This window comes from Lotus japonicus, chromosome 6, assembly GCF_012489685.1.
Source record: "Lotus japonicus ecotype B-129 chromosome 6, LjGifu_v1.2".
Taxonomy (NCBI): domain Eukaryota; kingdom Viridiplantae; phylum Streptophyta; class Magnoliopsida; order Fabales; family Fabaceae; genus Lotus; species Lotus japonicus.
The window spans coordinates 49,981,927-50,005,398 of NC_080046.1; the positions used below are offsets into that span (position 1 = coordinate 49,981,927).

At 37.9% G+C, this 23,472-nt stretch overlaps 2 protein-coding genes and 1 non-coding gene across 4 annotated transcripts; all 3 read left to right on the top strand.

Moving 5' to 3' along the window:
* The first annotated feature begins 831 nt into the window (after positions 1–831).
* LOC130722038 (uncharacterized) lies at positions 832–4,928 on the top strand. Of its 2 annotated transcripts, none has more exons than XM_057572628.1 (10): positions 832–965; positions 1,203–2,206; positions 2,793–2,877; positions 2,985–3,080; positions 3,183–3,335; positions 3,421–3,528; positions 3,652–3,771; positions 4,210–4,335; positions 4,431–4,514; positions 4,586–4,928. In XM_057572628.1, exons 2-10 carry the CDS (start codon positions 1,227–1,229, stop codon positions 4,709–4,711), a joined length of 1,878 nt encoding a protein of 625 aa, XP_057428611.1. In that variant the 5' UTR covers positions 832–965; positions 1,203–1,226; the 3' UTR covers positions 4,712–4,928. The 2 variants fall into 2 exon arrangements, with proteins under 2 accessions (XP_057428611.1, XP_057428612.1); XM_057572629.1 differs by having other exon boundaries at positions 880–965; positions 1,206–2,206.
* Positions 4,929–16,150: 11,222 nt separating this feature from the next.
* Positions 16,151–16,257, top strand: LOC130727098 (small nucleolar RNA R71). The gene has a single exon (XR_009015136.1). It is a non-coding gene; the product is annotated as a small nucleolar RNA R71 (small nucleolar RNA).
* A 2,838-nt stretch (positions 16,258–19,095) lies between these two features.
* On the top strand, positions 19,096–22,541 carry LOC130724359 (APO protein 2, chloroplastic). Its single transcript, XM_057575564.1, has 4 exons — positions 19,096–19,293; positions 19,388–19,500; positions 20,218–20,576; positions 21,432–22,541. The coding sequence occupies exons 1-4, from the start codon at positions 19,203–19,205 to the stop codon at positions 22,261–22,263; spliced, it is 1,395 nt and encodes a 464-aa protein (XP_057431547.1). The 5' UTR covers positions 19,096–19,202; the 3' UTR covers positions 22,264–22,541.
* The last annotated feature ends 931 nt before the right edge of the window (positions 22,542–23,472 follow it).

The following is a 23,472-nucleotide window of genomic DNA, read 5'->3' on the forward strand; positions in this document are numbered from 1 at the left end:
TATTCACTTTTAGGAGTACCTAAAAATAGTTTAACTATAGTAGATTATATAGAGATGTTCAGGTGTAGAAATATTAAACCTTAATGAGAGTGATTCACATCAAGGCTTCTTACTATGAATGAGAATGCTCCTCTGCATAGGCTCTCATTCTTCTCGGAACCAACACAACAACAATGAATATTGGAGGAGAGGTACACACTTCAACACTTAAAATAATAAGGCTAAGAAAGAACTATGATTAGATTAGAAAAATGTGTACATAAGAGATGTCTCTCTTTCGCATCAATACACATGACGATCCTTATAAACCTTGAGAGAATCCTGCAAAATAAGATATAATTTCTAACAAGTAGTATATCAATACACACATATTATGTAAATCAATAATTCATTTTTTTAAAAATCCCAAATATCTTTAGTTGTTAAAGATTTCTTCGGTTCTTCCTTATATTTTTGTTGGTCGATTCGGTTCTTCCTAGTAGACCAATGATTTTTGGGCCTATATTATTCTCTGCACCCGATATTGGGCCCAGTTTTTTTATTTTCGTAACAGTTGCCTAATTGAATAACAAAACTGCTAATATTCTTTTGACCAAAAAAATATCTGCTAATATTCTTTTCAAGGAATAACAATAAATTATTTGACCAAGAAAAAGGAATAACTATAAATTGATATTATTTATATAACAATAAAAATAATTATTAATAATAAATTAACAATAACAACAATAATAATAACTTACTTTTCATTTCAAAAAAAAACTTACTATATACATGTATACTTACCCTATTGAAACAAAATAAATCAGACACGTGGAATTTGCAAAAGTAGTGCATATCCCACATATAAAACCACTGAACCAACATTCACAAATTCCAATTATTTTTTTCTTTTTTTTTTTTCTCCATCTTTTCTCGTTTTCTTTCATTCTCCGCAGGTTTCTGAGCTCCGAGGAAAACAACAGGTACCTTTCTTTCATGGCAACATGTTTTTCCAATTCTCTCAATTCCAACAATTTTTCCTGCGTAGATCGAATTTAATGTTTCCTGTTTCCTCCAATCATTATCAATCAGAATGTTCAATTTTTTGTCTGTCTTAGATTTTAGGATTTACCACAATCTGCAAATTCCATAATCTTCATTTTCCTCTTATCATTGATTCTTCATTCAAAAAATAATTTGATTTTCATTATGATTGACAGCAGGGTATTTGCTAGTTATCAAGGATGTTAGAGCAGTTACTGATATTCACCAGAGGAGGTTTAATCCTCTGGACATGTAAAGAACTTGGGAATGCTCTGAAAGGTTCACCTATTGATACCTTGATCCGTTCCTGTCTTTTGGAGGAGCGATCCGGTGCCGCGTCGTTTAACTATGATGCCCCTGGTGCTTCCTACACTCTCAAATGGACCTTCCACAATGAGCTTAGCCTTGTGTTTGTGGCTGTGTATCAAAAGATTCTTCATTTGTTGTATGTGGAGGATCTGCTTGCTATGGTGAAGCGCGAGTTTTCGCAGGTTTATGATCCGACGAGGACTGCGTATGATGGATTTGATGAGACTTTTAGGCAGTTGAAGATGGAGGCCCTGGCTCGCGCTGAGGATTTGAAGAAGTCGAATCCGGTGGTGGGGAATGTGAAGAAGCAAGGAGGGCAGGGGAATAAGAATGGGTTTGAAGGAGGGAATAAGAAGAAGAGCGATGGTTCTGTGAAGAATGATGGTGGCGCGGATGGTGAGAATGGGAAAGGTCGTAAATTGGAGAACGGGCACTCCAATGGAAATTTTGTTGCTTCTAAAGATACTAACATGAATAGTGTTAATGTGAATGGTAGAGAGAATACGAGCTCCGATGATGTCGGGGCTTTTGATGTAAATAAGCTTCAGAAGCTTAGGAGTAAAGGTGGGAAGAAGACAGATACTGTTGCCAAGGCCTCCAAGGCAGAGCCAAACAAGAAGGTGACAAAGAAAAATAGGGTTTGGAATGATGCTGCGGTTCCTGAGAAGAAACTGGACTTTACGGATCATTCGGGTGAGGACGGAGATAGGAACATAGACTTTGTGGCTCCAATTCAAGGCGAAAGTATGATGGATAAAGAAGAGATTGTTAGCAGTGAAAGCGAGGATGAGGATGAGGAAGATGAGGATGCGGGGAAAAACAGCAAGCCTGGTACTAAGAGCAAGGGTTGGTTTTCATCCATGTTCCAGAGGTAAGATTGCATTACGTACTCTTGGTATATTGTGCACTTTGCTAGCTTCATTGGCAAGATAGATTTGTTAAGTTGTCTGAATATCTCGCTGAATTTTTTTGTTTTTTAATTTATACTATATTATTATGAGGTTGTTGTTCTCGTTCTTCAATTTCTTAACAGTTGATATATGACTGACTTTATATATTTTAGTTTGTACATGAAGATCTCATTTTTTGTTGTTTTTTTTTTCTTGAGATACCTTGACATAGATGTTCTAGTGCTGTGTTTTACCTGAAACTTAGGAAATAGGGTAGAGGAGGGGAACAAAATCAAATAGCTATTCTTGGTCTTGAAAGTTCTCTCTGGCATGATATCGAGTTTCATTTTGGATTTGATGGATGTTGTCCTGTTTCCAGTTTCCTTTTACTAAGATAAATAGATAATGCATTTCGGTTTGTTTGGATGGATGCAAATAACTTTTGCATACTACTTGACAGCTCACTTTGAAACCTAGTTTCATTTTTTAACATTTTTTATATCCTTTTTTTTTCAGTTTTTCACTGAAATGACTAATCATGATATTTTCACATTTCCTTTTACTCAGTATTGCTGGGAAGGCAAATTTAGAGAAGTCAGACTTGGAACCAGCTTTGAAAGCTCTTAAGGATAGACTCATGACCAAGAACGTGGTATGTGTTTCTACTCAACAGCATTTTTTTCCCCTTCGTATATGTTCTTAGTTACCCGTTGGGTCCGTCACCCAGCTAATATTGTTTGTATTCTGTGTTGTTTGTAGGCTGAGGAGATAGCTGAGAAACTCTGTGAATCAGTGGCAGCAAGTCTTGAAGGAAAAAAGCTAGCTTCATTTACAAGGATATCTTCAACAGTGCAAGTTAGTTTCTATCTTTTTTTCCCTATCTACATTTGGTCCTGTCTTCTCTTTTAAATAATATGTAATATTAATACTGATTGTCTGCTAAAAATATTAATGTAGGCTGCAATGGAAGACGCACTTGTTCGAATTTTAACTCCTAGACGCTCTATTGATATACTAAGAGATGTGCATGCTGCCAGGGAGCAAAGGAAACCATACGTCGTTGTATTTGTTGGTGTTAATGGTGTTGGAAAATCAACTAATCTAGCTAAGGTGTACTAAATCATATTCATTTTCCAATTCAAATTGAGATTCCATTTTTAGGACATGCTTTTTAACCAGATCTGTGATCATGCAGGTTGCTTACTGGCTTCTACAGCACAATGTTAGTGTTATGATGGCTGCTTGTGACACATTTCGATCAGGGGCTGTTGAGCAGCTCCGGACCCATGCTCGGAGACTTCAGGTTTATATTGATTTAACTTCTTAAAGATTAGTGTAGTTTTTTAACCTTGATATTATTATTTTCTTAGGTCTTTGTCAAAACCTTTTACAAGAAGCATGTAGGCTTATAGTTTCCTTCTTTCAGATCCCCATATTTGAGAAGGGCTATGAGAAAGATCCTGCCATCGTGGCAAAAGAAGCAATTCAGGAAGCTTCACGCAATGGTTCAGATGTGGTTCTAGTTGACACTGCTGGTCGTATGCAGGTATTGCTGCAGTTTGTGATCTGGGCAAGCATTTGCTAATTTTTTCTGATGTTTGGGTTATTTTTGAATTTTGCAAGTGTATAAAAACAAGAAAATTGCTAGCAACACTCACTTTAACACTCTTTCAGTCTTACCAACACACTCTCATTGATTAGTTGGAATTCATACGGGGTCCACTAAAAATATGAGTCTCCCTTACTATTTAGTGGGACCCACATGAATTTCAACCAATCAATGAGAGTGTTGAAGTGAGTATTGCTAGCACTAGACAATATCATACATTGATGCTGTCTGTTTCTGTTATAGTACTTCCAAACAATGATCCTGCATATCTTGACAGAAGACCATTCTCATACTGGATTGGTTGCATGATTATGGCTATGGCTACATGTGTATGCTTTTATGTTCATCTTGGATGTCACTGTTGATGATTTTCAGGATAATGAACCACTGATGAGAGCACTGTCAAAACTCATCTACCTCAACAACCCAGATCTAGTCTTATTTGTTGGAGAAGCACTGGTTGGTAATGATGCAGTTGATCAGCTTTCGAAGTTCAATCAGGTCTGGTTCTATATTTTCTTCAATATTGTCCAGCAATAGCTTTTTTTTTTCTATTTGTATTTCCTATATATTTAACCTCAACTTCTTCACTGCAGAAACTTGCGGACCTCGCAACATCTCCTAATCCAAGATTGATAGATGGGATCTTGCTCACAAAGTTTGACACCATTGATGATAAGGTACATGAATTCTAAAGTTGTTCGGTGGATGATTATAAATGATTGGTTTTGCTGATGGTTGTATTTTTCAGGTGGGAGCTGCACTTTCAATGGTTTACATATCTGGAGCACCTGTCATGTTTGTGGGGTGTGGACAGTCTTATACTGACCTGAAGAAACTCAATGTCAAATCAATAGTGAAGACTCTCCTTAAATGAGGGGCACAATTTGGTCTATGTTAATGTTCCCTTGCAATGCTGTTCACCTGTCATGTGTGTTTTCTGTTTGATGATGAACTTGTTTGTTTATCCCCGTTGATCCCATAACATTACATTTTAGGAAAAACTCTGTGGCTGACTTTTGAGGCAATTTGGCTTTGTGTGTAACTGTGTATTACAAGGTTTTTATGGAGGATGGTTTACTTTTTTTTTTCAACCCAAGATTTCAAGATTCCAAGCGTGCAGCACTTTTTAGACTTCACCAGCATCAATGATTTCTGGACATGCAAAGGAAATAGGGATGCATGACATAGACAAAAAGAAAACATTCGCCTCCTCATCAATTGACATACTTCATTGACCTAAATAGTTACCTCTCATATTTTTCTTGAAACCTAAATTGCAATAAAAGTAAAAGCCCTAATTCTTCTTCATAATCTCTTTAAATCATCCAACTCCTGTTTCTCTCTAAAAGACCCTCAATCTCTCCATCATCCTCAAACCTCTTTGACACTCTTTGTCCTAGACAATGATTCAGGTCAGTTTGGGTTTCACCTTTAACCGGCGTTGAGACACGGTTTCACCTTTAACAGGAGTTGGAATGTCTCAGAACGTGCGATGCTACATCCTTATAGTGGAAACGTGAAAGAGACTTGTACGTTCAAAAGGCTTCTAAGTGATGACTATTTTAACATCTCCGCTTATGTTTATTTATTTTTTTATTCATCGGAAAATTAGCGAAAGAACAACAACAAAAAAACTAAGGAACTGCTAAGGAGTCTTTTAACATCAAGACTTCTAGCTCAGGGGATGGGGGATTCAAAAGCACCAAACCCGATCCTGTTGAGTATGAGGCTCTGTAAGCGATCCTTTTTTTTACTTTATTAAGAAGATGAAACCCAATACTTCTTACTTTAGTTCTTGATTGGACTCTTACTCTCTCACTCTCTACTTTTCAGTTATTAAGTATAATTTACAAAATGAGTTAATGATAACTTCAAAAAATTAATATTATTTGAGAATCATCCTAGTCGGTGTCCGACCGCCCGCCTAGCAATTGAGATACAACTTCTAAGCTAGGTGGCTGTTGAAAGGTTTTTACGACAACTACTTTCAAATCCCTTTCAAGATTCAATTGTAGTATAGTAAAGGGTTTTTATCGTCCTCAGGGAATTGGAATACAATGCCGTTCTCTAGTTAAATCACTTAAGCAAAGAGTCAAGAAATGTTTAGTTGATTGTTTTGTGCTGCGTTGCAAAATTAAAAGAAAGCAATAGTAAATGATTTGTAAACAAGCGGAGAAAACGGTTGGAATTGGAGTTCATCAATTAACTCTTCAGTATTCTTATGATTCCATAAACAAACCATGTCCTATGTTCGATTCCATCACACCACATCTTATCTTTTTCATAGTTCCCTCATGAAAGAGATCAACAACTTACTAACTAATCATCAATTCCTTGAATAATTAAGCAAGCAAGTAGCATTAAACTTAGGTGTTATATGACTATTGAGCTAACCCTATTCCTAGGCCTTAGATTCAATAGATGATCTCATCTATTTCAGATTCAATGAAGTAGTTTCCACCAATTTATCAAATCTAACATCAAGTTCTAGTTGATCACTCTAAAACTAGCATTAAGATCAAGATAGATCATTGAAATCATCACATAGAAACATGAATTTATACATGGAAATCAAAGTCAATACATTCAAGTTAAAAGACTACATCCAATCCCAACACAAAGGGTTTAGCAATCCATTTCCATGGATGCTTTAAGGCTTACAAAGAGAAACAAGAAGATGATGACGATCCGTGATGTCCGCCGAGCGTTCCCACGTCGATGGATGATCAAAGAGGTCCAAACTATCTTCTTCACCTTTGTTCTACGAGTTCTGTAGTCTTTTTTCCTAATTTTTCCGCTGTCCCTGTAAAATACGATGGTGGGTTCTTTTTATAACAGCTTTGTTCGCTCAAGCGGTCCAAAGTTCGCTCAAGCGAACTCTTTCTTTAACGTGAAGGAAGAACTGGGAACCGCCTTTCAACCGCTCAAGCGACCAAATATTCGCTTGAGCCAACTTCAGAGCCAAACACTTAAAACCTTCTGTTGCTAGATGGCTTGAGCAAACTTCTGAGCCAAGCATTCAATACCTTCTGTTGCAAGATGGCTTGAGCAAACTTCTGAGCCAAGCACTATTCTTTGATGCTTTCTTATGATTCAAGCCTCTTTGAAGCAAATCTTCATTCCCAATTCATTCCTACATCAAAATTTGATAATTAACACTTAAATTCTACAAGGACCTCTAGTAAACCATATCATCACAATTGAGGGTAAATTTGATAGTTATTTCACATTTCTAACCCTAATAAGTGCCCAAGAATGATATGAAAATTAAGTAGATTTGACACTTATCAACTGAAACTTTGTTTGTCCTCAAACAAATGGTACCGATTATCAAAAAACTATAGACAAGGTTCATTCAACAAGCATGGTTCCAAAACACTACACACTGCATGATTTCCCTATTTATGAAAACAAACTTCTCTAAGAAAATATCATGTGATGCCCACAACAATTTACCAAGATCATGATACAATAGCATATTCAACATGAGATTCTAAGAACAATTTGAATTTCCTACTTTTCAATCAAGGATTTACTCAACTTTTCATCAACTGAACAACTTCAAGAGATCAAGGGCAAGTGTTTCACTCAAATCAATCAATGAATCACATAAATCAAACTTGCTACCTGTCTCAGTAATCATTAAACTGCATGGTTAGTCCAGAATCACAAAGGTCTTTCTAGGGTTGTAATGGGGCTTGGTTTCAAAAGAATATTGGTTTTTCTGGATAATCAAACACTTTCTAGCTAAGAGAGCACAAAATGTCATGTATCACAACTAATAACCTTCCACTCTCTCCTCAACCAACTCTCTCTTTTGATACCATTTTCTTTTCATTTGTATCACACTTCACCCCTCTCATTCCCTTTCAACCTCTCAATCTTTCTTTTTGCTTTTTCAATTCTTTATATACACTTTTTTTTTTCTTTTTCTTTTCCTTTTTTTTTTTTCTTATACACACAAGATTGAGAAATTGATAATTTCAAACCAAGATGTTAATAGCCTCCACTCCCCTCAACTTGCACACTTATATACAATCTAATCATGCATGCTCTCTCAACTTAGAAAGTAAGGAAGAGACATTGTTTTTCTTTTAAGCTTGGGATCATATGCAAGAAGCAAGAATATTTTTTTTAAATTTTTGGCTCAAATGGGGTAACCAAGAGATTTCCTAAATAAGGGTAGGTTATATGGCATAGTAGTTATTTACACTAAAGAACAAAATGCCTTGGTCATTTTCTTTCATTCCCATGCAATTCCAAACAATTAGAGACTCAAGCAAGTTCAGCTTTGTAAAACAATGATGATTCTCTCTTCCTCTCATCTCACTAGTGTTTAGTCACACTCCCTCGCATGGCTTAGGTATATATCCCTGATTTCAAGCATTTTCAAACAAATTGAGCCTATGACCTCATGTGAATGATGCATTAATATCATGTCATGGCATCATGTGAGTGCAAAACACAATGATCATGGATTTAAAACACAAAATCATGCTCAACTTGAAAGATTTTTCAGATCCCATGCTCATTTATAAACCAAACCAGTACTAGCAATTTCATCATTGGACAAACACAGAAAGAAAACAAAACTCAAAACCCAAGTATCAACACACCAAAAGAACTAAACCAAGTACCATCAAACCAAAAAGTAGCATAGTCTAAAACAACTACTAAAACCAACATCAAACTAAGATAAAGTACTAAAACTGAAATAAAATGACAGAATTATAAAATGAACACTGTATGGCGTGCATCAGCTCTATCAATCATCCATGAGTTGCATCAGCTCCATCTCCATCAGCTAAACCAGCACCAGCTCTATCAGCACCATGCCTCTCTCCCTCCTCTGGACGTGGACTGTCCTCAGGCCATCTGACATATAACTGATCCTGCATAGCACTACGCAACTGATTCAATGCCAAAACCATGTCATCCTGTTTAGCATGCAGCTCTTCTACTCTAGTACACATTTTCTCCTGTCTATCAAACATCTCTCCATTTTGCTTGAGCAGCCGCTCCACAAGTTCTTTCATTGCTTGCATCGGATCCTCGATACTTGTAGTAGCTGACTGATTAGGTGGTGGTGGTGGTGCTCTTCTTCTAGATTGGCTTCCCTGTGCTGCTTCAACGACCACCTCTTCTGCTTCATTAGTGCAATTACGGGCAATGTACTTTGCATTGATTGGCGGTTTCAACTTTTCCTTTGGGACTCTCGGAATAAGAACTCCATGTGCCTTGCATAACTGAGTAATGAGAGATGGAAAAGGCAAAGCAGTGGTGGTCTTTTCCAACTTGGCAGCTTTTAAAATTTCATCAGATATTATTTGAGCGACATCCATTGAGAGTCCCTTCATGATGGTCCAAACTATATATGCATCTTTCAAAGCAAGACTGGAGACATGAAAGGAGGGACTGATGTTGTGCAACACAAAACTCATCCAAATTTGAGCGCGGGTGGTCATCCGTGAGCGAAAAATGTGGCTGCCTATTGAATGCCGACCTGGTATACATAAGTCCTTGTGGATCGAACCATTTGCGAATCCACCAGATCCATTGATAGGAAAATTTTTCCTCTTTTGATATTCACACAACTGATCACCTTCCAATTCTAGAGGCTTCCCCAAATAGTTGTTGATAGTGTCTCTGTCAAATGGTACCTTTATATTGCCAATCTTGGATTCCCTCTTGTGCTTTGATTGATTTGGATCATAAGCATATAAATAGAACTCACGTACAATATTTGGATTGTACTCTTGAGGCGGTGAGGCAAGCTTTAGCCACTCCCTCTTCACTAACTCAGCCCTGAATTCTTCTTCATACTCACCCTCTGCAAGCTCCACTGCCTTCTCCCCCTTGAATGACTTGGCTTCTATTTTTTTTCGTCTTTCATCAAGGATAGAGTTGTCTACGCTCCTAACAAGTTCCTCTCCATTTTCTTCTTCAGAGGCATCCGATTCAGATTCAGCTTCATACTCAGTTGCAGATTCAGATGATGGTTCAGGTGGTGGTTGAGCTTGCTTTCTCTTCTTGTTATTCAAGTTGACATTCAAATTTCTTGTTCGGGGTGCCATCTTGTTCTTGGTGAGAGTGGGACGTGGGTGAGCACGAGGGTGGAGAGAGGGCGAGAAATTGAGAGGGAGAACGAGGGTTGAGGGCTGAAGCACAATCGTAATCGGTGCCTCTGTGTTATGTCTCTTTTTTTTTTTCTTTTTATAGGCGTTATGATGGCTTAAGCCGTCATTAGTTCGCTCGAGCGAACTTTGCTTGGCCCAGACCTTGGCTTAAGCAATCCTTTTCCAGTAGAAAATGTAATTTCTTAGGTAGAGTTCGCTCAAAGCTTCGCCCAAGCAAACACTTTACAGTTTTAAAACAGAAGCAGATTTTCACTGGAACTCAGAATTTTGCCAATTTTTTTTTTTCTTTTTCAAAACTTTCACAACTAAAATTCATAATACTTACCTTGACTATTTTCCATGAATCCCTCAATGCTGCACCCTTCAATTCAGACCTGTTACACACTCAATTTCAATTAGTTACTAGCCAAAATCATGAGATTCACAAGGAAAAAGCTTAATTCATAAGCAACTGTGAATTTTCAACAAGTGCATGTCTCCAATTCAGTTTCAATGATGTTGAATATCTTTCTCATGGTCAAACCACTTTATATGCTTGCAAGAAACTTGTATGGATCCAACATTCATGCAAAAAATCACAGGTTTTGCAAAACTCACTTTACATGCTCTTTTAACAGCTTTTTCCACAACTCAACACCTTAGATTTTGTATCTCTCACTTTTCCTGCTTTCTAAACACTCCTACCCTCTAGTTAGGCCATTTAAAACTTGTGGAAACCTTTGAAATACACAATTGAGTAAAAATCATTCTTTCTTTTCTTAGGATTTGAAAACTTGTTCACTTTGAAAAGTTACCCATCCATTGCATCTCAAAATCATCAAGTTCACTTTAAAATTGTCCTAATGCCTAACATATAATCATTTAAGTGCACAATTGAGCATGATCAATGGGTTGAAATGAAAATCTCTACTGTTTATGCAGAATATGGCTCAAAGGGACTAATTTTTCACCTGATGCTCACAACCTCATACCCCAAATTTTGCAAAATGCTCATATCATACAAACCAATCATTCATATACCTGTCAAATCACTATTTGGACATGTTACAATTCTTAAATGCAGATTTTGACAAATTTTTGACTGTGTCCAAATTTCATCCAAGTTCTCAAGCAAAACATAAGTTACAACTGTATATTTGCAAAAACTTCAAGTTATTGACTCCTAGACCTTTAAACATACTCAATATGATAATCAAAAACTGTGAAGCACATGAAAGCACATATTTAAATGAAACTTCACAAAATCACTGTATCACTTACTAAAATAGCTAAAAATCTAAATAAACACTGGGTTGCCTCCCATGAAGCGCTTGTTTAACGTCGTTAGCTCGACGCCTGTATAGTCTCAAAGTTCCTTGAAGGAAAGAACAGTGGTGAGTCTATCCACGTCACCACCCAAGTAAGGTTTTAGCCTCTGACCATTAACTACCCAAGTCCTTGTGGATTCAGGATCTTCCAACTCAATTGCTCCATAAGGCTTAACATCCTTGACCACAAAGGGGCCTGACCATTTGGTTTTAAGCTTTCCAGGGAACATCTTCAACCTGGAATTAAATAAAAGTACCTGTTGGCCTGGTCTGAAGTCTTTCTTAATGATCTTGCTATCATGGTACTTTTTCATCTTTTCCTTATATAATTTAGAAGAATCATAGGCTTGGAGCCTTAATTCCTCCATCTGATGCAACTGGTTCTTCCTATGCTCACCTGCAAGATTCAAATCAAAATTAAGGTACTTAAGAGCCCAATAAGCTTTATGCTCCAATTCAACTGGTAAATGGCAAGATTTACCATAGACCAATTGAAAAGGAGTTAGGCCTATTGGTGACTTATAAGCAGTTCTATATGCCCACAGAGCATCATCTAGCTTCTGAGACCAGTCCTTTCTAGAGCTTGACACAGTCTTCTCTAGAATTTTCTTGATTTCTCTGTTAGATACCTCAGCTTGCCCATTGGTCTGTGGATGATAAGGTGATGCTACCTTATGCCTAACACCATAATGCTCCAATGCCTTAGCTAGCTGAGAATTCACAAAATGAGAACCTCCATCACCCTTGGTGCTCCAAAGCGGCTGAAAATGTTCTTCTTCAAGAATTTGATCACTGTTTTGCCATCAGCCTTGGGAGTCGCCACTGCTTCCACCCATCTAGAAACATACTCGACAGCTACCAAGATATACTCATTCGAAAATGAAGATGGGAAGGGTCCCATGAAGTCCATACCCCAGCAATCAAAAACCTCAACTTCTAAGATACTCTGCAGGGGCATTTCATTTCTTTTACTTATTCCTCCTGACCTCTGGCATTCATCACATCTCTGAACATGAAAATAAGCATCCTTGAAGAGGGTAGGCCAATAAAAACCAGATTGAAGGACCTTTACCGCAGTCCTTTCTCCATTGTAATGACCTCCGTAAGCAGAGTTATGACAGTGTCTGAGAATATCCTTGGCTTCATTTGAAGCTACACACCTTCTCAACAGACCATCAGCTCCCATCTTAAAGAGATAAGGATCATCCCACACAAATTGAGTTGCATCTCTGAGAAACTTCTTTTTCTGGTGAAAATTGAACTCTGGAATCACACCTGTAGCTTTGAAATTGGCCATATCAGCAAACCATGGCCTCTCCTGAACTAAAAACAATTTTTCATCAGGAAATGCATCTGCTATCTCATCTTCTTTTGCGGTCACCTCATCATTCACCAACCTTGATAAGTGATCAGCTACTAGGTTCTCCTTGCCACTCTTGTCTTTGATTACCAAATCAAATTCCTGCAATAAGAGAATCCATCGGAGCAATCTAGGTTTGGAATCAGGTTTTGTCAGAAGATACTTGATAGCTGCATGATCAGTGAAAATAATAACTTTTGAGCCTATCAAGTAACTTCTGAACTTCTCAAGTGCATACACTATGGCTAGCAATTCTTTCTCAGTGGTAGCATAGTTTATCTGAGCCTCATTTAAAACCTTGCTAGCATAGTGAATTGCATGAAAAACCTTATCCTTTCTCTGACCTAAAACTGCTCCAACTGCATAATCACTAGCATCACACATTAATTCAAAATCAAGATTCCAATTAGGTGCAATAATAATAGGAGCAAATATCAAACTTTTGTTTCAATTTTTCAAAAGCTTCTAAACAAGAATTATCAAAGAGAAAAGAGGTATCCTTATTCAAGAGATTACTCAATGGCTTGGCAATTTTGGAGAAGTCCTTAATGAAGCGTCTATAAAACCCGGCATGTCCAAGAAAACTCCTGATGCCTTTGACATTTGTTGGTGCTGGTAGCTTCTCAATAACCTCCACTTTTGCTTTGTCCACTTCAATTCCTCTTGATGAGATTTTGTGCCCAAGAACAATTCCTTCCGTCACCATGAAGTGACACTTTTCCCAGTTTAGAACCAGATTTGTTTCCACACACCGCTTCAGCACGGTGTCCAAGTTTTCCAAGCATAAATCAAAGGAAGCACCAAATACAGAGAAGTCATCCATGAAAACCTCAATGATCTTCTCCACCAAATCTGAAAATATTGCAAGCATGCATCTTTGAAAGGTTGCTGGAGCATTACACAATCCAAATGGCATTTTCCTATAAGCAAAAACACCAAAGGGACATGTGAAAGCTGTTTTCTCCTGGTCTTCTGGATTGACTGTAATTTGATTGTAGCCCGAGTATCCATCAAGAAAGCAATAGAATGCCTGCCCAGACAATCTCTCCAACATCTGATCCATGAATGGTAATGGGAAATGGTCCTTTCTTGTGGCCTTGTTCAGCTTTCTGTAGTCAATACACATTCTCCAACCTGTGACTGTTCTTGTCGGAATTAGCTCATTCTTGTCATTAGTAATCACAGTCATGCCTCCTTTCTTTGGAACTACTTGCACTGGACTTACCCAAGAACTGTCAGAAATAGGATAAATCATACCTGCATCTAGCGGTTTCACCACTTCCTTTCTGACTACTTCTTTCATGGTTGGATTCAATCTTCTCTGTGGTTGTGCTACAGGCTTGAAATCATCCTCCATCATGATCTTGTGCATGCAGTAAGAAGGACTAATGCCTTTAAGATCAGATAAGGTCCAACCTATAGCTTCTTGATTTGCTTTGATAACTTCAATCAGCTTCCCCTCCTCCTCTGGTGATAGAGAACTGCTAATGATCACTGGCTTACCTGTTTCACCCTGCAAAAACACATATTTTAAATGAGCAGGTAAGAGTTTCAGCTCCGTCTTCTGATCATCTTTCTTTGTATCAGATTCCACTAGTTCCTCTTTCTTGATATTCTCCACTACCACTTTATCAGAGGGTATTTCCTTGAGAAGATTAAGTTCTTGCACACACTTCTCGATTTCTTTTTCCTCCAGTTCATTGAATTGTGAGCAACAGCACATGTTGATGAGAGCTACCTCCAAAGGATCAAACACACAAGGCTTCTTATCAGCTTCTCTGCAAACTTCTTCAATTGCATCAATTTTGAAACATTGTCCTTTGTCTTTTGGATGTTGTATGGCCTCATAGAGATCAAATTGAACTTCATCATCTTGGACTCTCACTTTCAGCTTCCCAATGTCCATGTCTATTGCCATTCTTGCTGTCCTCATGAAGGGTCTCCCCAGGATGATTGGAACTTCTTCATCCTCTGGAATATCAATAATAGCAAAGTCAGCGGGAATTAAAAATTTATCAACTCTTACCAGTACATCCTCTGCTATGCCAACTGGATATTTGATTGATCTGTCTGCAAGCTGTAAGGACATCCTGGTTGGTCTAAGCTCCATACCACCTGCTTTCTTCATTATGGAAAGTGGCATAAGACTTATACTGGCTCCCAAATCAATCAGAGCTTTTCCCACTGCTAAAGTACCAATAGTCACTGGAATTGTTACATTTCCAGGATCATCCATCTTCTCAGGTATGAAATGCTGAATAAAGGAACTGCAATGAGCTCCCAAGTGAACAACTTCTTCATCCTGAAACTTTCTCTTCTTTGTCAGCAACTCTTTCATGAATTTTGCATATGTTGGCATTTGCTCCAAAGCCTCTGCAAATGGAATGTTGATTTGAAGCCTTTTGAAGATATCCATGAACCTAGTGAATTGCCTTTCCTTGTCCGCCTTGGTAGGAGCATGTGGATAAGGAAGTCTCTTCTCAAGTGGGGGTTTTTGGATAACTTTCTCTTTGTCTTTAAATGCATTCTCTTTTCCTCCCACCTTTCTTTTCTCTCCACTATCACCTACCTTTTCCTCACATTTTTCTTTTGTTTTCTCTTCATCACTCTTTTCTTGCCTATTTACACTATCACTCTTATTTTTCAACACCTCCCTCTCAATCTCCTCATTATCACTCATTTTCTCTTTCTCTTCACCTCTATCATTTTTTTCACTCACTACCTCATCAATATCTCTACCAACCGCCTTTCCGCTCCTTGTGAAGATCGCATTGCACTTCTGATTTGGATTAGGTTCAGTATTTGCAGTGAATTTTCCTTTCTGATTCTCTGCCATCTGCTTAGCCATTTGGCCCATTTGGATCTCCAAATTTTTAATAGAAGCTTCTGTGTTCTTCTGATTGGTCATAGTCATCTGCATGAACTGATTCATTGTATCTTCTAATGTTGGATTCCTGCTCTGTGGCGGCTGTTGGTATGACTGATTCTGGTAAGGTGGTGGTGCCCTGCTGGTGGAAGGCCCTGCATCTTGCCTCCAAGGTTGGTTGTATTGTTGATTACCTCCCCTGGGATAGTTGTTCTGGTACCCTTGCCTCTGCTGGTTTCCTAGGTAGTGAACCTCCTCTTCCTGTAATTGACAGTATTCTGTTGGATGATCCTTAGTACACACATCACACCTGTTCACCTGCTTCCTGGAAGAAGAATCTTGCATCTCCCGAAGTTGTTTGGGAAGATCACTCAGAGTCTTTTTCACTTCATCCAGTTGTTGCTGCAGTTGCTTGTTTTGGGCCAAGATAGCATCACTTGATCCCAATTCCAGAACGCCTCCTCTCCTTGGTGGTCCTCTAATATGTTGATCTTGGTGGTCATTTAGAGCCATAGCCTCAATGATCCGAATGGCCTCAGTTGGAGACTTTGTCATCAAAGAACCTCCTGAAGTTGCATCCACCATTATCCTGCTCTGTTGTTGAAGACCTTTTCTGAAAAGATGGATTTGCGTCTTGGCATCAAAGTTATGATTCGGGCACCTTCTCAGCATGGATTTGTATCTTTCCCAAGCTTCACGCAAACTTTCACCTGTACTTTGGGAAAAAGTAGAAATAGCAGTTCTACAATCCATATATTTTGATTCAGAAAAGTACCTGGTCATGAATTTCTTTTCCAATTCATTCCAATCAGCTAAAGTTGTCTGTGGTTGATCCAAGAACCAATCCTTTGCTTGCCCAATCAAAGTTAAAGGGAAGAGCCTCAGAAATACAGCTTCTTCCTCAGCTTGGCTAATTCCAGCAGTACAACAAAGTTCATAAAACTTTGTCAGATGAGTGTAAGGATTCGCATGATCCAAGCCAGCGAAAGGATTAGCATACATCAGCTGTACCAATCCAGTCTTCACTTCAGGTGGCCTAGCAGCACCTGCAAGCCTACCAATCCTGGTTATGTTCCTTGGAGTGAAGTTCACAAATCCTACATTTGTATCCTCATTTCCACCACCAACTGGTTCTGCAGCCATGGTCTCTGTCTGTTGTCTTACTGAAGAGATTGAGGAAGACAATGCTTCTTGCTCCCTCCTTTGCTCAGATAATTGTTTTCTCCTCCTTGTCTTGCTATTGTTTCTCCTAGCTGTAGCTTCAATCTCTGGATCGAACAATAGTTGATCAGCTGGAGTTTTACCTCGCATAAACAAAGTGAAAATACAACCTAGCCAAGAAAGTCAGTCAACAAGATAATAAAAACATAAAATAAAACTATATACTATATTCACAATTGCTCAAGATGAGAAACTAAAGCAATGCTTTTGTATTGACGCAACTCCCCGGCAACGGCGCCATTTTGTTGAAAGGTTTTTACGACAACTACTTTCAAATCCCTTTCAAGATTCAATTGTAGTATAGTAAAGGGTTTTTATCATCCTCAGGGAATTGGAATACAATGCCGTTCTCTAGTTAAATCACTTAAGCAAAGAGTCAAGAAATGTTTAGTTGATTGTTTTGTGCTGCGTTGCAAAATTAAAAGAAAGCAATAGTAAATGATTTGTAAACAAGCGGAGAAAACGGTTGGAATTGGAGTTCATCAATTAACTCTTCAGTATTCTTATGATTCCATAAACAAACCACGTCCTATGTTCGATTCCATCACACCACATCTTATCTTTTTCATAGTTCCCTCATGAAAGAGATCAACAACTTACTAACTAATCATCAATTCCTTGAATAATTAAGCAAGCAAGTAGCATTAAACTTAGGTGTTATATGACTATTGAGCTAACCCTATTCCTAGGCCTTAGATTCAATAGATGATCTCATCTATTTCAGATTCAATGAAGTAGTTTCCACCAATTTATCAAATCTAACATCAAGTTCTAGTTGATCACTCTAAAACTAGCATTAAGATCAAGATAGATCATTGAAATCATCACATAGAAACATGAATTTATACATGGAAATCAAAGTCAATACATTCAAGTTAAAAGACTACATCCAATCCCAACACAAAGGGTTTAGCAATCCATTTCCATGGATGCTTTAAGGCTTACAAAGAGAAACAAGAAGATGATGATGATCCGTGATGTCCGCCGAGCGTTCCCACGTCGATGGATGATCAAAGAGGTCCAAACTATCTTCTTCACCTTTGTTCTACGAGTTCTGTAGTCTTTTTTCCTAATTTTTCCGCTGTCCCTGTAAAATACGATGGTGGGTTCTTTTTATAACAGCTTTGTTCGCTCAAGCGGTCCAAAGTTCGCTCAAGCGAACTCTTTCTTTAACGTGAAGGAAGAACTGGGAACCGCCTTTCAACCGCTCAAGCGACCAAATATTCGCTTGAGCCAACTTCAGAGCCAAACACTTAAAACCTTCTGTTGCTAGATGGCTTGAGCAAACTTCTGAGCCAAGCATTCAATACCTTCTGTTGCAAGATGGCTTGAGCAAACTTCTGAGCCAAGCACTATTCTTTGATGCTTTCTTATGATTCAAGCCTCTTTGAAGCAAATCTTCATTCCCAATTCATTCCTACATCAAAATTTGATAATTAACACTTAAATTCTACAAGGACCTCTAGTAAACCATATCATCACAATTGAGGGTAAATTTGATAGTTATTTCACATTTCTAACCCTAATAAGTGCCCAAGAATGATATGAAAATTAAGTAGATTTGACACTTATCAGTGGCCCAGACCTAACTATGCACTTTGAAACTGCATTGTAAAGACTTCTCGTGGACTTGCAGAGGTGACAATGTTTCATATGAAGCCTATAAATCCACGTATGGTTGTCCAGTTACTGAACAATATGTTCATTTTATCACACTTTTTTAGTTTTTTTAAGACTAAGAGATTCTCTCCTAACTCTCTCACGGACTTTAATTTCGGAGGTCGAGCGTCTTCTGTTGGTATCCCGCGTCGTGGATCAACAACTTCGCCACGCCTAAAGACGGTGAAAATTTCCGAGTCTAATTTCGGGAAGAACTTTTGTCAAATAAACTTATAAATAAGTCCTTATGGAACAAGTACTTAATTTACCCAAACAAACCCTCGTTCTCATATCAAACTTTTTTTTTTGAAATGTCATTCTCATATCAAACTACCAAATCTTAATTGGGGTTGGAGAGTGGCGGTGGTCCATACGCCACGGGAGCATAACGCTACGGTGGAGTTGCTGGCTTGTGAGGCTACACGAGAGGGAGGAATGCGTCGTGTATGGAGCCAACCTCCATCGTTTCTAATTCCGATGCTGGTTCAGGATGCTATAGGATAGTTTATTTTGTTAATTTTCTTATGTAACCAATAAACTACCAAATCTTTTTCTTTTATACATCGGAAAATAAACTACCAAATCTTTAAAAACAAATTTAATATTTTTTCGATTTTTTTTTATACAGTTCATAAAGAAAGAAAAAAGAAAAGAGAATTTAAAAAACAAAGAATATTCATAAAAAGATTAAAACAAAGAACAAGCAATATTGTGGTCGCATATTGAGTGAGGATAAGAATAAGAATTCATGGCCTGAACTTGGCTTCCAGACTCCACTGCATCTCTCTCTTAACGTGAAGTTGTTGCGAATTGCGATGCGTATTTGCCAAATCGCAGTGAAGAGAAGCATTTGGTTCCACGGTGGTGACTGCGAGGTTGTTATGCTTCTCAGCAATTCCATTCCAGGTTAATCACCATTCCTCCCTTTCTGCATTTCAAATCTCAAATCTTATTGTTCTGAATTGTCATTTCTGTATCTAACCACTTTCAATGGTTTCAGGGATGACTGTGATTATGTCCATTCCTAATACTAACGGAATTGCAACTCCAAGGTGTTCTCTTTCACTGAAGCCCAACCTATCATCATCTCTTAGTTCTCTTCATTCTTTCCAGGTATTTCTCAAATCCATTTTCATTATCTTTTAGCTACCCCAGTTGTTATTTTAAGCTTTGGCTGAATTTTGATTCAGTATATTGAAAAAAAATTCTGGCTTTTTCATATTAGCTTGATTTAATTTGGAAAAAAGAGTGCTTTTGTTTGATGTATCCAGTATTTTTCCCATTATAAAATGGTTCAACTTTTTATTTGGTATCTCCATTTTCATTTGGTATAATTTTATTTTTTCTCATTTTATAGACACTAGAAGTCTAGATTGAAGTGTTCTCTGTTATATAGGCATTGTCTTTTATATGGAACCCGTTTGGATGCAAACTAACGAGCACTTATTGGAGCTTATATAGTGTTTTTTCTAGTAGACAAGCTCCGATAAGTCTGTATCCAAACGGGCTCATAGTAATACAATCGTTAATGGTCGTTTGGTTTCCATTTTTCTTAAGAAAATTGGAGCGTCATGTTCTGGTGTGATTCTATGGGTCTGACTTTGATACCAGATAGCATTTTTTAAGTGATATTAGGAAGCGCGTTGCTGTCTTTTTCAATTGCTTTGAACATATTTTGTGTTTAGGATTGATTGTGCGTGTAAACAATGTTTTCATGCCAGATTTAGCCTGTCAGAATGGGAAGAATTTGGCTGAAATTACTGTAGTTTAAACACTTGAAATTCCTTTGTATCTAATGCTTTCCCCCTCTCACTTTCTCTTTTTAAGCAGTATGGTAGCAGTAAGATTGGAGTTCCTGTGAATATTAGAATTGGGCCAGTGCAGGTTCGTCAACATGCATTAACCATTAGAAATGAAGTGCCACAAAATGCTGATTTTCCTCGGCGGTATTCGAAAAAGGAAAAGAAGCCTTTTCCAGTACCCATAATAGAACTGCGAAGAGCAGCTAGGGAGAGGCTTAAGAAGAAGATGAAAAATGAGCCGCAAAAACCATTGTCTTTGTCTGCACCAAAGAATGGATTGCTGGTGAAGAAACTCATACCAACTGCTTATAAAGTGTATAATTCGAGAATCACTTTGATTAACAATCTGAAGAAGCTGCTCAAAGTAGTCCCTGTACACGCTTGTGGGTAATTATATTCCTTCATGTCTTCTAACATACTTTTGCCTGATGTAGAGCTTATGTAAATTATTGGTAAATGACATGATAATTATGTGTTTCTGATTCCTCACAAGATTTTCTTGCTGCTTATAATGGTCTCATAGACATTTTGTTTGAAATGAATGAATAAGTCACAAATCTAGATTTTCACTGTATCATTGTTAGTGTAACTAAAACCTAAATCAAATATTGGTAATACCACTATGATTTGATGTCTGGTGGGAAGCAAAGCAAATGTTGAGTACTTAGCCTCTATGAGCCTCACATTATGGCGGAGCTATTATACATATGAAAGGGATGGTATGGTACATAGAAAACTACCAGTTCACCTTGCTGCCTTTGCTGCCTTCCTATTCCTTACCAATCTTGTGTACTGCTTGCTGCTGCCAGAGCTTCAAGACTGAGGACATTCATTGATAGTTGTAGGCTGACTTTTAGTGACTCTGTAGGACCTTTGATTAAGTTTTCTTCATGTCATCAAAGATTAAAATTTAATTGTTTTCCTTAACAATATGAGCCCAAAGAATCTATTGATGTTCATTTTCAACGGGGTGCATAAAAATTATTAAGGACCACTACCTTTATAACATTATTTGTGGTTACCAGGCTAATATTATTGAATGTAACTACCCAATTTGAGTGTTTTTTCTTACTAGCTGATTCTAATGTACTTGACAAAAAATTTAGATCCACCTAAAAGTTTCTTTACCTAATTTAGCGCTTGTGCATTATTTTTACAAACAAATGTAATTTAATGCTACCCCGAGAAAAATGTCATTGAATGTACTTAAATAGGATTCTCAATACTGGAACACTTGTGCAGGTACTGCAGCGAAATTCATGTAGGCCCTGTTGGACATCCGTTCAAGTCGTGTAGAGGCACACAAGCGAACATCCGGAAAGGCCTTCATGAATGGACAAATGCACATTTTGAAGACATATTAACACCAGTTGAAGCCTATCACCTCTCTGATCGTCTTGGAAAGCGGATTACTCATGAAGAGCGATTCTCCATCCCTCGAATTCCAGCTGTGGTTGAGCTCTGCATTCAAGCTGGTGTTGAAATTCCAGAGTATCCCACAAAAAGGAGAAGAAAACCTATAATCCGTATCGGGAGGAAGGAATACGTTGATGCTGATGAAAGTGAATTACCGGATCAAATGCCAGAGAACCCTCCAAAACTATTACTAACTGAAATACCTGATTCAGAAATAGTAGCTCCAGTGGACAAGGAGGAAATAGTCCAGCTTGCTGAGGAAACACTTCAAGCATGGGAACGGATGAGGAAAGGTGCCAAGAGACTAATGGGGATGTACCGCGTGAGAGTCTGCGGATATTGCCCTGAAATTCATGTTGGTCCGCAGGGGCACAAAGCTCAGAACTGTGGAGCTCATAAACACCAACAACGCAATGGGCAGCATGGTTGGCAGTCTTCAGTGCTCAATGACTTGATCCCGCCAAGGTTTGTGTGGCATGTTCCTGATGTAAACGGACCACCTCTGCAACGAGAGCTGAGGGAGTTTTATGGGCAGGCTCCTGCTGTTGTGGAAATGTGCATTCAGGCTGGTGCTGCATTACCAGAACAGTATAAATCGACCATGCGGCTGGATGTTGGGATCCCATCAACTATGCAAGAAGCTGAAATGGTGGTTTGAGATGAAATGCTCTGATAAACAAACCCCATGTTTTGATTAGTGTAAATTGCATGTACTACGTAGGGTGTCAAACTGAATGCAATGGGATTTTGTTTTTAAGAATTGAAATCTTGGTATGTTCTGGATTTCTGGCTGGGGTAGTTTTGGTAGTTAGACAAACTTTTTGTGTCAGCTACTGTCCTCGGAATATGGCATAAGATCTATAAAATTAGTGTAAATTATGAACAGGCTAGTGCATTGATAATATAATGCATTAAGATCCATGTGTTGTTGTAAAATTGTGGGATGTCATGACATCAATTTCCAGAGAAGGTAAATCTAAAGATGACTCTAACAACACGACCTAAGAATTGATTAAAAACACATTCAAACGGCTGGGCTAACAAAAATACAAACACATCATATGTCATTGTAAAGGGCTTGGCTTTCTTTTGTTGCGGTTGATGACCTAAAATTAAAAAATCCTTGTTGATTGCCCTAGGCAATATTGCATTTTCCAAAGAGCCAAAGTAAGGTGATCGAACTAACATTTGTGGCATTAAAAAACTACCACAAATGTTTCAATGAACATATATATAACACCCGATTAAAAAAATGTGATGGTTTCTAAAAATATTTATGATAGTTTTTAACGGTCACAAATTTATATATTTTACAGTACTTTATGTTTTTGTACTTTAGAATCCGCATAGAGGTGGACAAAGGTTTGAAAATTGAATCATGAATTGCAAAGAATGTCTCACATTTAAACTCTGAAAATGTTTTTCTGGGTAAGAAATTAAAACGAAATTTAATTCGATTATATTTTTATTCCATTATCATTTAGAGCATGATGATCAACAAATAAATAAACTCATATATGGTGATTCAATCTCCTATGTTAAACCAAAGTCATGCAGAGCATTCTTCAGCCACAGAAAATCGTGGCCTAACAATTATTCAATGGTGAGTCTCCTTAGACCTGAGAACTTTGAAACTACTTTTTAAGGTCAACCACCACTTGTCAAATGCCAGGGACTCCAATCCTAAAAGCTCCACTTGTACAGAACACAATGTTTTTCGCCTTGTATTCCTTCTCACCACTCACATATCCTTCTCTTTCTTCCCACAACTCCCATAAACACCGCAACCTACAAACAAAAGTCAGTTGAAGACCATTTCATTGCATATAGAAATTCAGAAGAACACACATACAAGCTCAAACCAAAC